The sequence below is a fragment of the Mesoplodon densirostris genome, chromosome 3 (genome assembly GCF_025265405.1).
Source record: "Mesoplodon densirostris isolate mMesDen1 chromosome 3, mMesDen1 primary haplotype, whole genome shotgun sequence".
Taxonomy (NCBI): domain Eukaryota; kingdom Metazoa; phylum Chordata; class Mammalia; order Artiodactyla; family Ziphiidae; genus Mesoplodon; species Mesoplodon densirostris.
The window spans coordinates 146,705,739-146,720,629 of NC_082663.1; the positions used below are offsets into that span (position 1 = coordinate 146,705,739).

A 14,891-nucleotide genomic window follows, 5' to 3' on the forward strand; every position below is an offset into this window, starting at 1 on the left:
AGAGTCCGCCTGCTGATGCAGGGGACATGGGTTTGTGCCCCGGTCTGGGAAGATTGCACATGCCGCGGAGCGGCTGGGCCCGTGAGCCATGGCCACTGAGCCTGCGTGTCCGGAGCCTGTGCTCCGCAATGGGAGAGGCCACAACAGTGAGAGGCCCACGTTCCTCAAAGAAGCAACAACAACAAAAAACCATTGGGTGTTTCAATACTCTCTTCAGAAATTGACAATACTACTAAAAAAAAGTCAGTTACGATTAGAAAAATTGAACAAGGCCTTCCAACACCAATAATCAATTTATTTATAGCACACTAATTTGACATTTATTGGACACTCCAGTCAACAACAGCAGAATAAACATTATTACTATGCACTCATGGAACATCCTCAAAAATAGAACATATTCTGGGTCATAAAACAAACTTCACAAATGCTTAAAAATTGAAATCATACCGAGTATTCTCTGACCATAATGGAAACAACCTTATATAAATAATGTAAATATAACAAGAAAATTTCCAAAAAATTAGAAATTAATCAACACATTGTTTGAAAAACGTAACATTCAAATGAAAATCTAAAAAAAATTTGAAAACCAGGTTAAAAGTAAAGAACATGAATATACAGCATAAGAAAATTTGTGGGATGCAAATAAAACAGTGCTGAGAGGGAAATTCATCGCACTAAATGCTTACATTAGAAAAGAAGACATGTAAAAAAGAGTAGGAATATAAACTCAGAGCCCTCAAAAGGAAGGTAATAATAAATATAATAACAAATCAATGCATTCTAAAACAAATGTAATGGAAAAAGTGATACAAAACATGATTAAGCAAAGAAAGGAAAAAATATCCCTGATTAAGTAGATTATGTACCCTATTTATTAATGGTTATAATATTGTAAAGAGCTCATTTCCACCCAAAGTACTTAAACCGAAGTAATAAAGTTAAAGCCATATCATAATTTTAGAAAGTAGTGATGTTGATTCTCAAATTCACAGGTAAGAGAATGTTTGAAAGGAAAACGAAGAACATTTCTGGGGAAAAAAAAGAACCATGGGGAAAGATCTGAAGGAATGTATCAAACCTCTTTCAAGTTTGTTATTTGGGGGGAAAAAAGTGCTCCAGAAACAAATTCGTGTATCTATAAAAGTTTGGGGGGCACCTACCCCCTGGCCTGGGTCAGGGGGCGAGGGCCAAGTGGGGAGCCCATGGAGTGGAAAAGCAGCCTGGAGGGTGGACCGGAGGTGGAGCGGAAAGAGGGAGACACTGAAGTGAAGAAGGGGAGACCACTGTATGTGGAGTTTGCCTCTCTCCTGAGTTGTGAACCACCCTGGATCAGTGCTACCTGGCTGAGAACAACTGGGAGATGGAAAGAGCACTGAACCCCTACGTCCAGCCAGCTGTGGAGGAGAGCCCCCTCTGAGCCTGAGTACTGCGTTGACCTAGCCAAGGAAGAAACAAGTGATTCCATTAGCTCTAAAACCAGCATATCTGAAAATGCCTCACAAGAAGATGGCAGCCTGTTCTCTTTCATTACCTGGAATATTGATGGATTGGATGTAAACAATCTGCTAGAGAGGGTTCAAGGGGTGTGTTCCTATTGAGCTTTGCACAACCCAGATGGGATATTTCTACAGGAAATTATTTCCCCCATGTTACACCTACCTAAAGAAGAAAGCAAGTGGTTATAAGATTAGTACAGGTCATGAAGAAGTATATTTCACAGCTAAAATGTTGAAGAAATAGAGACTGAAATTTAAGCCAAGAGATTATTCCTTTTCCAAATACAAAAATGATGAGAAACTATTTGTGTGTGCATGGGAGTGTGTCAAGAACTGAAAATTGCTTATGACTTCTCATTTGGAGAGCACCAGAGGGCATGGTAAGGAATGAATAAATCAGTTGAAAAGAAAATACAAGAGGCTCCAAAGTCAGCTACAGTTATATCAGCAGGAGATACAAATTTAAGATATCAAGAAGTTACCAAATGCGGTGGTTTACCCAACAACATTTTGGATGTCTGGGAGTTTGGGGGCAAACCTAAGCCTTCCCAGTATACATGGGATACACAAATGAACTCTAATCTTGGAATAGCCGCTATATTTAAAGTGATGAAAGGAAAAAACCTACAACCAAGATTACCCAGCAAGGAGCTCTTCAGATTAGATGGAGAAATCAAAAGCTTTACAGACAAGAAATAATAGCAAAGAGAATTCAGCACCACCAAACCAGCTTTATGACAAATGCTAAAGGAAATTCTCAGGTGGGAAACACAAAAGAAGAAAAAGACCCACAAAAACAAAGCCAAAACAATTAAGAAAATGGTAATAGGAACATACATATCAATAATTACCTTAAATTTAAATGGCTTAAATGCTCTAACCAAAAGACACAGACTGGTTGAATGGATACAAAAACAAGACCCATATATATGCTGTCTACAAGAGACCCATTTCAGACCTAGGGACACATACAGACTGAAAGTGAGAGGATGGAAAAATATATTCCATGCAAATGGATATCAAAAGAAAGCTGGAGCAGCAATTTTCATATCAGACAAAATAGACTTTACAATAAAGACTAATACAAGGACAAGGAAGGACACTACATAATGATGAAGGGATCAATCCAAGAAAAAGATATAACAAATATAAATAGTTATGCACCCAACATAGGAGCACCTCAGTACATAATGCAAAAGCTAACAGCCATAAAAGGAGAAATCGATAGTAACACAAAAATAGTGGGGGACTTTAACACTCCACTTACACCAAAGGACACATCATCCAGACAGAAAATTAATAAGGAAACACAAGCCTTACATGACACATTAGACCAAATAGACTTAATTGATATTTACAGGACATTCCATCCAAAAGTAGCAGAAAACACTTTCTTCTCAAGTGCACATGGAATATTCTCCAGCATAGATCACATCTTGGGTCACAAATCAAGCCTCAGTTAATTTAAGAAAATTGAAATCGTATGAAGCATCTTTTCCGACTGCAACGCTATGTGATTAGAAATAAATAACAGAAAAAAATGTAAAAAACACAAATACATGGAGGCTCAACAATATACTACTAAATAACCAAGAGATCACTGAAGAAATCAAAGAGGAAATCAAAAAATACCTAGAAACAAATGTCAACAAAAACAGGATGATCCAAAACCTATGGGATGCAGCAAAAGCAGTACTAAGAGGGAATTTTACAGCAATACAATCCCACCTCAAGAAACAAGAAAAATCTCAAACAACCTAACCTTACACCTAAAGCAACTACAGAAAAAAGAACAAACAAAACCCAAAGTTAGTAGAAGGAAAGAAAGCATAAATATGGGAGCAGAAATAAATGAAATAGAAACAAAGAAAACAATAGCAAAGATCAATGAAACTAAAAACTGGTTCTCTGAGAAGATAAACAAAATTGATAAACCTTTAGCCAAACTCATCGAGATAAAAAGGGAGAGGGCTCAAGTCAATTAAATTAGAGATGAAAAAGGATAAGTTATAACTGACACCACAGAACTACAAAGGATCATAAGAGAATACTACCAGCAACTATATGCCCCAAAAATGAACACCGTAGAAGAAATGGACAAATTCTTAGAAATGTATGACCTTCCAAGACTGAATCAGGAAGAAACAGAAAATATGAACAGACCAATCACAAGTAATGAAATTGAAACTGTGATTTAAAATCTTCCAGCAATGAACATTTTAGTACATGTCTCTTTTTGAATTATGGTTTTCTCAGGGTATATGCCTAGTAGTGGGATTGCTGGGTCATATGGTAGTTCTATTTTTAGTTTTTTAAGGAACCTCCATACTGTTCTCCATAGTGGCTGTACCAATTCACATTCCCACCAGCAGTGCAAGAGTGTTTCCTTTTCTCCACACCCTCTCCAAAATGTTCATTGCAGCTCTATTCACAATAGCCCGGAGACGGAAACAACCTAAGTGTCCATCATCGGATGAATGGATAAAGAAGATGTGGCACATATATACAATGGAATATTACTCAGCCATAAAAAGAAACGAAACTGAGATATTTGTAATGAGGTGGATAGACCTAGAGTCTGTCATACAGAGTGAAGTAAGTCAGAAAGAGAAAGACAAATACCGTATGCTAACACGTATATATGGAATTTAAGAAAAAAATGTCATGAAGAACCTATGGGTAAAACAGGAATAAAGACACAGACCTACTTGAGAATGGACTTGAGGATATGGGGAGGGGGAAAGGTAAGCTGTGACAAAGAGAGAGAGAGGCATGGACATATATACACTACCAAACGTAAGGTAGATAGATAGTGGGAAGCAGCCGCATAGCACAGGGAGATCAGCTCGGTGCTCTGTGACCGCCTGGAGGGGTGGGATAGGGAGAGTGGAAGGGAGGGAGATGCAAGAGGGAAGGGATGTGGGAACAGATGTATATGTATGACTGATTCACTTTGTTATAAAGCAGAAACTAATTTAAAAAAAGAGAGAGAAAAAAAAATCTTCCAGCAAACAATAATCCAGGGCCAGATGGTTTCACAGGTGAATTCTATCAAACTTTTAGAGAAGAGTCAGTACCTATCCTTCTGGAAGTCTTCCAAAAATTTGCAGAGGAAGGAACACTCCCAAACTGATTCTACAAGGCCACCATCACCCTGATACCAAAACCAGACAAAGATATCACTGAAAAAGAAAATTATAGACCAATATCACTGATGAATGCAGACACAAAAATCCTCAACAAAATACTATCTAATTGAATCCAACAACACATTAAAAAGATCATACACCATGAACAAGTGGGATTTATCCCAGGGATGCAAAGATTCTTCAATATATGCAAATCAATCAATGTGATACACCATATTAACAAGTTGAAGAATAAAAACCATATGATCATCTCAGTAGATGCAGAAAAGAGCTTTTGACAAAATTCAACACCCATTTATGATAACAAAAACTCTCCAGAAAGAGGGCATACAGGGAACCTACCTCAACATAATAAAAGCCATAAATGACAAATCCACAGCCAACATTATTCTCAATGGTGAAAAACTGAAAGCATTTCCTCAAAGATCAAAAATAAGACAAGGATGTCCACTCTTGCCACTATTATTCAACATAGTTTTGGAAGTCCTAGCCATGTCAGAGAAGAAAATGAAATAAAAGAATTCAAATTGGAAAAAAAGAAATCAAATTGTCACTGTTGGCAGATGATGTAATACTATACATAGAAAAATCCTAAAGATGCCACCAGAAAACTACCAAAACTAATCAATGTATTTGGTAAAGTTTCAGGATACAAGATTAATACACAGAAATCTCTTTCATTCCTATAAACTAACAATGAAAGATCAGAAAGAGAAATTAAGGAAATAATCCCATCTACCATTGCAACAAAAAGAATAAAATACCTAGGAATTAACCTACCTAAAGAGGCAAAAGACCTGTACTCAGAAAACTATATGAAATTAGAACACTCCCTAACACCATACACAAAAATAAACTCAAAATGGATTAAAGACCTAAATGTAAGGCCAGACACTATCAAACTCTTAGAGGAAAACATAGGCAGAGCACTCTATGACATAAATCACAGCAAGATCCTTTTGGACCCACCTCCTAGAGAAATGGAAATAAAAACAAAAATAAACAAATGGGACCTAATGAAACTTGAAAGCTTTTGCACAGCAAAGGAAACCATAAACAAGACCAAAAGACAACCCTCAGAATGGGAGAAAATATTTGCAAATGAAGCAATTGACAAAGGATTAATCTCCAAGATTTATATGCAGCTCAATAACAAAAAAACAAACAACCCAATCCAAAAATGGGCAGAAGACCTAAATAGACATTTCTCCACAGAAGATATACAGACTGCCAACAAACACATGAAAGAATGCTCAACATCATTAATCATTAGAGAAATGCAAATCAAAACTACAATGAGATATCATCTCACACCAGTCAGAATGGCCATCATCAAAAAATCTAGAAACAATAAATGCTGGAGAGGGTGTGGAGAAAAGGGAACACTCTTGCACTGTTGGTGGGAATGTAAATTGATACAGCCACTATGGAGAACAGTATGGAGGTTCCTTAAAAAACTAAAAATAGAACTACCATATGACCCAGCAATCCCACTACTGGGCATATACCCAGAGAAAACCATAATTCAAAAAGAGTCATGTACCAAAATGTTCATTGCAGCTCTATTTACAATAGCCAGGACATGGAAGCAACCTAAGAGACTCTCCCTAACTACAACTGCCAGAGACAGAGACAATCTGTGGCCATTGTTACAGGAACCACGTTGGCATTTTCAGCTGATATTGGAACAGTTCTGGGGCTCTACAGAAGCCCACAGGTGAGTGGGTTTTTAATTCTGAGGAGAAAAGTTTGGATTTTCACCAATACCATTTTCCTTCATCTGATCAAAAGGAAATGTAGAAGCTAGGGTTACATATCCCATGAAAGTTTAAAATATAGCCCAGGGAAATCCTCGGGTTGTGAGATGATGAACTGTGACAGGAGGAGGAAGAGGGAAAGGGGTAGTGCAGGGGATGCTGTGAGCCGCAATCCAGATTCCTGCCTAGGGCCATTGTTTCCATTCCCCAGCTGCTGGGAATATTGACTTCTGACACCTGACAGCTGTGTGCTTCTTAAGAAATATCCACAGCCAGGGGAACTGCCCCATTCCAGATTACACCTATCTCAGGGGACAGCTAGAGACCAATGACAGGCAGATATGGGGATACAAAGGCCTGGATATGTGGTCTCAGTCTGGAACCACACTGAAGGATCTGCTGAGACTCAGTTATAACTATATTGAATTTATCCTCTCCTTCTGCCCAATCCAGCTTTCTCACATCCACACAGGTGCACCTTGGGATTATTCCTAATAAACTTTCTACACCCAACTGTCTATCTCAGTGACTCTTCCCAGTGACCCAATCTGAGGCAATCGGAATTCAGGAGGAGACATTACTGCCAAACAAGGCAACATTAGTTTAGGAGAATTCTATCCTGGAAGAATTATTTTTTAGAAAATCAGAGAGGGTAGGTGATTGAAGTCTTCGATAAAACATTAGTTGAGTGGTGGTTGCGGGTAAGTGGACCCAAGTTTAGTTTGGTAACAGCCACTATGGAAAACAGTATGATGGTGTCTCGAAAATTGCAGCAAAAAAATAGAAATGAAGTTTTCCCTCTCCTGAGAACAAGGAAAATAAAGGGAACAGTGAACAGGCTAAAGAGGAAACATAACCTGGCCTGAAAGAGTTAATCGCTCCTAGTTTTATTTTAACTGTTACTAATCTGTAGTGTCTATAGTTAGATTTGTCCTTCACAAAGCTAACCTGTCACCCATAATCCTGTGTAATTTAGGTAATTTACATCCTACACCTGGTATACTCTTTACTCTCCCTATAATCTCTGGTGCAAATCACCCCTTGTAGCTGTTTGCATTTCAGAAAGGAGGTCACAGACCGATAACCCAGAGATGAACGGACCCAACTACCAGGCTGCTGAACCCCATTACCAGGCCCCCTGACACCAGCAGTGACTGTTTTAAAATATTGCAAGAATAAGAAGAATGCAAGACCTTCACCACTTTTATCCTTATCACTTACCCTGGACTGTGAGTTCCACCTATAAGATCCCCTGTAGGGCTTCCCTGGTGGCACAGTGGTTGAGAGTCCGCCTGCCGATGCAGGGGACACAGGTTCGTGCCTTGGTCCGGGAAGATCCCACATGCCGCGGAGCGGCTGGGCCCGTGAGCCATGGCCGCTGAGCCTGCGCGTCTGGAGCCTGTGCTCCGCAACGGGAGAGGCCACAACAGTGAGAGGCCCGCGTACCGCAAAAAAAAAAAAAGATGCCCTGTAATTCCCCAGGACAAGGGGACACAGTTCTTGAGGCGCTAGCCTACTGTGTCTTCCCTTTGCCTGGCAAAGAAAATAAAAAGCCTCTTTATTTCTTATCTTCCAAATCTCTGTCTCCGTATTTTTATTCGGCATCGGTGCACAGGGAGCCGCTATTTGGTATTACAGACTCATAACCCACTTTCATAGCAGCATTATGCACGTTATCCAAGAGGTGGAAGCAACCCAAGTGTCCATGGATGGATGAATGGAAAAACAAAACGAAGTATATACATATAACGAAATATTAATCAGCCTTTAAAAGGAAGGAAATTCTGACACACACTACAACGTGGATGAACCTTGAAAACATGCTAAGTGAAATAAATCAGACACAAAATGACAAATACTGTATGATTCCACTCATATAAAGTCCCCAGAAGAGTCACATTCATACAGACAAAAAGTAGAAGGGTGGGTGCCAGGGGCTAGAGGGAGGGGGAAGGGGAAGTGGTTGTTTAATGGGTTTAGAGTTTGACTTTTGCAAGACAGAAAAGAATTTAGGAGATCGGATGCATAAGGATGTGAATGTACTTAACACTACTGAATTGTACACTAAAAAATGGCTAAAGTGGTGAATTTTTCTTAAATTTATTTTATTTTTTGGCTGCATTGGGTCTTCATTGCTGTGCACGGGCTTTCTCTAGTTGCAGTGAGTGGGGACTACCCTTCGTTGTGATGCGTGGGCTTCTCATTGCGGTGGCTTCTCTTGTTGCAGAGCATGGGCTCTAGGCACACGGGCTTCAGTAGTTGTGGCACGTGGGCTCAGTAGTTGTGGCTCACAGGCTCTAGAGCCCAGGCTCAGTAGTTGTGGTGCACGGGCTTAGTTGCTCCGCAGCACGTGGGATCTTTCCAGACCAGGGCTTGAAACCCTGTTCCCTGCATTGGCAGGCAGATTCTTAACCACTGCGCCACCAGGGAAGTCCCTAAGGTGGTAAATTTTATGTTATGTTTATTTTACCACTATTAAACTTTTCTATTTTTTAACATCTTTATTGGAGTATAATTGCTTTACAATAGTGTGTTAGTTTCTGCTGTATAACAAAGTGAATCAGCTATATGTTTACATATATCCCCATATCCCCTCCCTCTTGCGTCTCCCTCCCACCCTCCCTATCCCACCTCTCTAGGTGGTCACAAAGCGCAAAGCTGATCTCCCTGTGCTATGCAGCTGCTTCCCACTAGCTATCTATTTTACATTTGGTAGTGTATATATGTCCATGCCACTCTCTCGCTTTGTCACAGCTTACCCTTCCCCCTCCCCGTATCCTCAAGTCCATTCTCTACGTCTGCGTCTTTATTCCTGTCCTGGCCCTAGGTTCTTCGGAACCTTTTTTTGTTTTTAGATTCCATATATATGTTAGCATACGGTATTTGTTTTTCTCTTTCTGACTTACTTCACTCTGTATGACAGACTCTAGGTCCATCCACCATGCTACAAATAACTCAATTTCATTTCTTTATATGGATGAGTAATATTCCACTGTATACATGTGCCACATCTTTTTTATCAATTCATCTGTCGATGGACACTTAGGCTGCTTCCATGTCCTGGCTATTGTGAATAGAGCTGCAATGAACATTGTGGTACATGACTCTTTTTGAATTATGGTTTTCTCAGGGTATATGCCCAGTAGTGGGATTGCTGGGTTAAACTTTTCTTTAAAATATTTTTTAAAGTGTGATTTCAATAAACCCTCTGAAGGATAAAGAAAAAAAAGTGATTCCATAGTACTATGGCTCTTTTTATAAAAAACATGAGGGGGGAAAACTCTTCCAGCCAAAATGCCTATTTTTATCCTTTAGTTTAAAAACACTTGAAAACAAAGGCTGTGCACCAATATGTTACTTGGGGCACCTCTGAGCAGAGGCATTGAAAGATCAGAGGCAGAATCCTTAACTTTTTTCTTTATATAAGTTTTAAGAGATGAAATTAGGGGTGATTTCACCTCAGGCTGTGTTTTTCTGCCTTTTTAGATTTAAAACGTGAAACTGAAAACCAAGTTTGAAAATGATAAATAAGGTGCTGTCCTTTAGTATATTTCTGGTTGTTGTGAACAGTCCAAAAACTGGCTGGATCCAAAATAAAGAACTCATACAACTTAATAACAAAAAACAAACAATCCAATTTAAAAATGGGAGCAGAGGAATTGAATAGACATTTTCCCAAAAAAGATATACAAGTGGCAAACAGGTATATGAAAATGTGCTCAACATTACTAATTATCAGAGAAATGCAAATCAAAGCCACGAGACATCACCTCATACCTGTTAGAATGACTAGCATCAAAAAGAGAAAACAGGGACTTCCCTGGTGGCTCAGTGGTTAAGAATCCACCTGCCAATGCAGGGGACATGGGTTTGAGCCCTGGTCCAGGAAGATCCCACATGCCACGGAGCAACTAAGCCCGTGCGCCACAACTACTGAGACCACGTGCCACAACTACTGAAGCCCATGAGCCTAGAGTCCATGTTCCGCAACAAGAGAAGCCACGGCAATGAGATGCCCACACACCGCAACAAAGAATAGCCCCCGCTAGCCGCAACTAGAGAAAGCCCGCATGCAGCAACGAAGACCCAACGCAGCCACAAATTAATTAATTAATTTTAAAAAAAGAGGTAACAAGCATTGAGGATGCGGAGGAAAAAGAATCCTTGTTCTGTTGGTGGGAATGTAAATTTGTGTAGCCTCTATGGAAGACAGTATGGAGGTTCCTCAAAAAATTAAAAATAGAACTAACTACCATACGATCCAGTAATCCCACTGCTGAGTATATATCCAAAGAAAACAAAAACAATAATTTGAAAAGATACATGCACCCCAATGTTCATAGCAGCATTATTTACAATTGCCAAAGTATGGAAGCAACCTAAGCTTCCATCAACAGACGAATGGGTAAAGAAGACATGGCATGCATATATATATATATATATATATAATGGAATCTCACTAAGCCATAAAAAAGAATGAAATTGTGCCATTTACAACAAAGTAGATGGACCTGGAGGGTATTATACTTAGTGAAATAAGTCAGACAAAGACACATACTGTATGATATCACTTATATGTGGAATCTTAAAAATAAAACTAGCTAGTGAATATAACAAAAAAGAAACAGACTCACAGACATAGAGAACAAACTGGTGGTTACCAGTGGGGAAAGGAAAGTGCAGAGGCACAAGATAGGCGCAGAGGATTAAGAGGTACAAACTGCTATGTATAAAATAGGTAAGCTACAAGGATATTTTGTGCAGCACAGGGAATATAGCCAATATTTTATAATAACTATAAATGGAGTATAATCTATAAAAATTTTGAATCACTGTGTTGTACACCTGAAACTAATATAGTATTATAAATCAACTATACCTCAATAAAAAGAAACAGGATTTAGAAGAGATATCTGCACCCCCATATTCATTGCAGCATTATTCACAATAGCCAAGGTATGGAAACAAACCTAAGTGTTCATCAACAGATGAATGGATAAAGAAGATGTGGTACGTAGATATACAGAGAGATTGATAGATGAATATTATTCAGCCATGAAAAAAGAAGGAAATAACGCCATTTGTGACAACATAGATGGACTTTGAGGGCATTACGCTCAGTGAAATAAGTCAGAGACAGACAAATACTGTATGATCTCACTTAAATGTGGAATCTAGAAAAGCTGAAGCCATAGAAACAGAGAGTATAATGGTGGTAACCAGGGGTTGGAGAGTGGGAGGAATGGGAAGATGTTGGTCAAAAGGTACAAACTTCAAGTTAGAAGATGAATAATTTCTGCAGATCTAATGTAAAACATGGTGATTACAGTTAACAATACTATATTATATACTTAAAAGTTGCTAAGAGAGTAGATCTTCAATGTTCTCACCACAAAAAAAGAAATGGTTATTATGTGAGGTAATGGAGGTGTTAACTAATGCTACAGCGGTATTCATTTTGCAATATATAAGTGTATCAAATCATCACACTGTACACCTTAAACTTACACAGTGTTATATGTCAATTACATCTCAATAAACCTGGAAGCAGGGGGACTGCCTGGACACCCAATAAATAGCTGAGTAAATGAACTTTTCCAAAAACATGTATTAGATCACACAAAAAATAATTAATTTAATAAAAACTCAACATCACTCTTTGGTCAGGATATAAATCTCAACACAACTAGGAAGTAAAGCCTCTCTCACTTTGATATCCCTGTGACTCATTCAGCACTAGTCTCAGTAATTTCTAGCACTCCACACAAACACACACACACAGATTTTTATTTGTTTATTTGTTTTAACTAACAGGTCATACCTATCACCACAAAAACAGTTTTTGAAGCAACTCCTGATCCATTGTGGAGCCTGCTGTCCTTTGTCGAAACAGTGTCTTTCTCTCAAATGCATCCCCCTTTTATCTACCCTGAAATCCCCCTTTTGTATCCCATGGACACCCCCTTCCACCAGGAGGAAGCAGATAAAGTCCCTGGAGTGAAGGCAGACACCTCCTACCACCACCAGGTAGTAGAGAGAGGGAGGAGAAATCAAGGAAGACTTACAGGAGGCAGTGGTGTCCTGCTGATATTTGAAGAGCAAATTCCTGCCCTGCAGGAATGGAATGAGAAGGCTGTTCTGGGAAGCAGGACACCACTGTGTCAAAGAATCTAGTAGAGGGGTGTCTGTGCCTCTCCTTGCCCCCCACCCCGAGCTGGCTTCTGTTTCCTCTGGGAAACCAGAAAGCCACTCTAAAGCCAACTACTTTCTAATTAATATTTGAAGGATTCATATTTTAATATTCTAAGGAGGCCTGTGACCAGCTCTCAGATACCACACTATAAATAACTTCAAGACAAGGCACCAAGAGAAGGATTCCTGGGTCTTGCTGGGTTCTGGATCAGGGAACTGGGTCAGAGGTCCTTCTTTGGGAGTCTTCTATCCTGCTCCTTCTCCAGATTTGGCACTGGGTGTGGGAGGAGGGCGGAGGGGAACCCAGATTAAATACTCTGGGAGCTTTCTGGAGCAAGGAAGGGCCCACCTTTACACCCCACCACCCCACTCCTGCATTGTGAGCGGCAAAATGATGTCATAGACCAGCAGTCCCGCCCCCTCTCCGTCTCTCCGCCTGTGCTTGCCCCACGCCTGGCCTCAGCCTTTTCTCTCCCCACCCCCGTCACCCCAGAGGAAAGTGGTCTGCCTTGCCAAGCAACCCACGCGACCACTTACAGCCATGGATCCAAATCGAGGCAACCCCCCGGGGCCCCAGACCTCCTCAGAGGCCCCCAAGCCTAGCCTGAACCCTTGCTCAATCCTGGCAAACAATACCATGCCGCAGGAATCCCCCAGCATAGTGGGCGACAGGTTGCCCCCAAAGACCTGGGCGGTGGTCATCGACATGGGCACAGGCACCTGTAAGGTGGGCTTCGCGGGGCAGGCCCGGCCCACCTACACCATGGCCACCGTCGTCGGCTGCCAGCCCAAGAAGCCGACCACCAGCAGGACACCGGTGCTGGAGGCGTTCATGGGCGAAGCAGCCCGCATTCGCCCTGAGCTGATGCTGACGCAGCCCGTGCGGAATGGCATCGTGGTGGACTGGGACGCAGCCGAGCTGATCTGGCGCCACATGCTGGAACACGACCTCCGCGTGGACCCCCGGGACAACCCGCTGCTGTTCTCCGATCCGCCCTTCAGCCCCACCACCAACGCGAGAAGCTGGTGGAGGTGGGTTTCGAGTCGCTGAGCTCCCCCGCCATGTATGTGGCTTCCCAGTCAGTGCTGTCCGCCTACGCGCACGGGCGGGTCAGCGGGCTGGTGGTGGACACGGGCCACGGGGTCACCTACACGGTGCCCGTCTTCCAGGGCTACAACCTGCCTCACGCCACAGAGCGCCTGGACCTGGCGGGCACCCACCTGACCGCTTTCCTGGCGGAGATGCTGCTCGGCTCCGTCTCGCCCCTGGGGCAGGAGGACCTGGACACGGTGGAGAACATCAAGCGCCGCTACTGCTATGTGGCCTCCGACTTCCTGAAGGCACAGGCCCGGCCCGAGGGGGAATGCCGCCGGACCTTGAAGCTGCCTGACGGGCGGATGGTCACTCTGGGCAAAGAGCTGTTCCGGTGCCCTGAGCTGCTGTTCAGCACCCCCGAGATCCCAGGGCTGTCGCCCGTGGGCGTCCCCACCATGGCGAAACACAGTCTTCACAAGGTGCCGCTGGAGGTGCGGACCGATGTGGCCCAGAACGTGCTGCTCTGCGGGGGCTCTTCACTCTTCACCGGGTTTGAGGGTCGCTTCCGCGCTGAGCTGCTGCGCGGTCTGCCCCCAGAGGCCCACGTGGTAGTGGCGGCCCAGCCCACCAGGAATTTCTCCGTGTGGATTGGCGGCTCCATCCTCGCCTCACTGCGTGCCTTCAAGCTCTGCTGGGTCCTGCGGGAGCAGTACGAAGAGCAGGGGCCCCACATCGTGTACCGCAAGTGTTGCTGACACGGCCAGGGGTGGGTGTGGACGGTGCGGGGTTGGGACGTGTTATGGGCAGTAAAGTTTCTGCTACCCAGCCGGCTCCGTCCTGCCTTCCCCCAAGGCCGGGCCCAGTCCACTGCTGGACCCACCCAGATGCGCCTGGCTCTGACCCCACAGACCCACCCGCCCTGGTGGGCTACCTCCCAAGACATCCCTGGTTCTGCCCTGCCTTGACTCACCTCCCAGGAGCCATCCCCTGAGACACCCCAGTTCTGACTCCCTGACCCTCCGTCCCCCACGATCAACCCCTCTACACACACACACACACCACCATGTGCTAACCCTGTCAAACCCATCTCCCACAATCCCAATCTCCCACCACACTCAGGTTGGGATCTCCTTCCCAAGCCCACTCCAAAGCTATCCCTCGTTCTCAGCACCCCAAATCCACCCACTCTTTGGTTTCCCGGGTCTGATTATCCAAAGTTCTCTGACACTCTGATGTTCTGAACGTCCCCCCACAA

At 42.7% G+C, this 14,891-nt stretch overlaps 1 protein-coding gene and 1 pseudogene across 1 annotated transcript; both read left to right on the forward strand.

Moving 5' to 3' along the window:
* Nucleotides 1–1,208: 1,208 nt before the first annotated feature.
* Nucleotides 1,209–9,900, forward strand: LOC132486941 (tyrosyl-DNA phosphodiesterase 2-like; annotated as a pseudogene).
* Nucleotides 9,901–13,141: 3,241 nt separating this feature from the next.
* On the forward strand, nt 13,142–14,391 carry ACTL9 (actin like 9). The gene is given in 2 exon segments (XM_060092304.1): nt 13,142–13,613; nt 13,616–14,391. Coding segments are annotated over 2 exon segments (1,248 nt in total).
* The last annotated feature ends 500 nt before the right edge of the window (nt 14,392–14,891 follow it).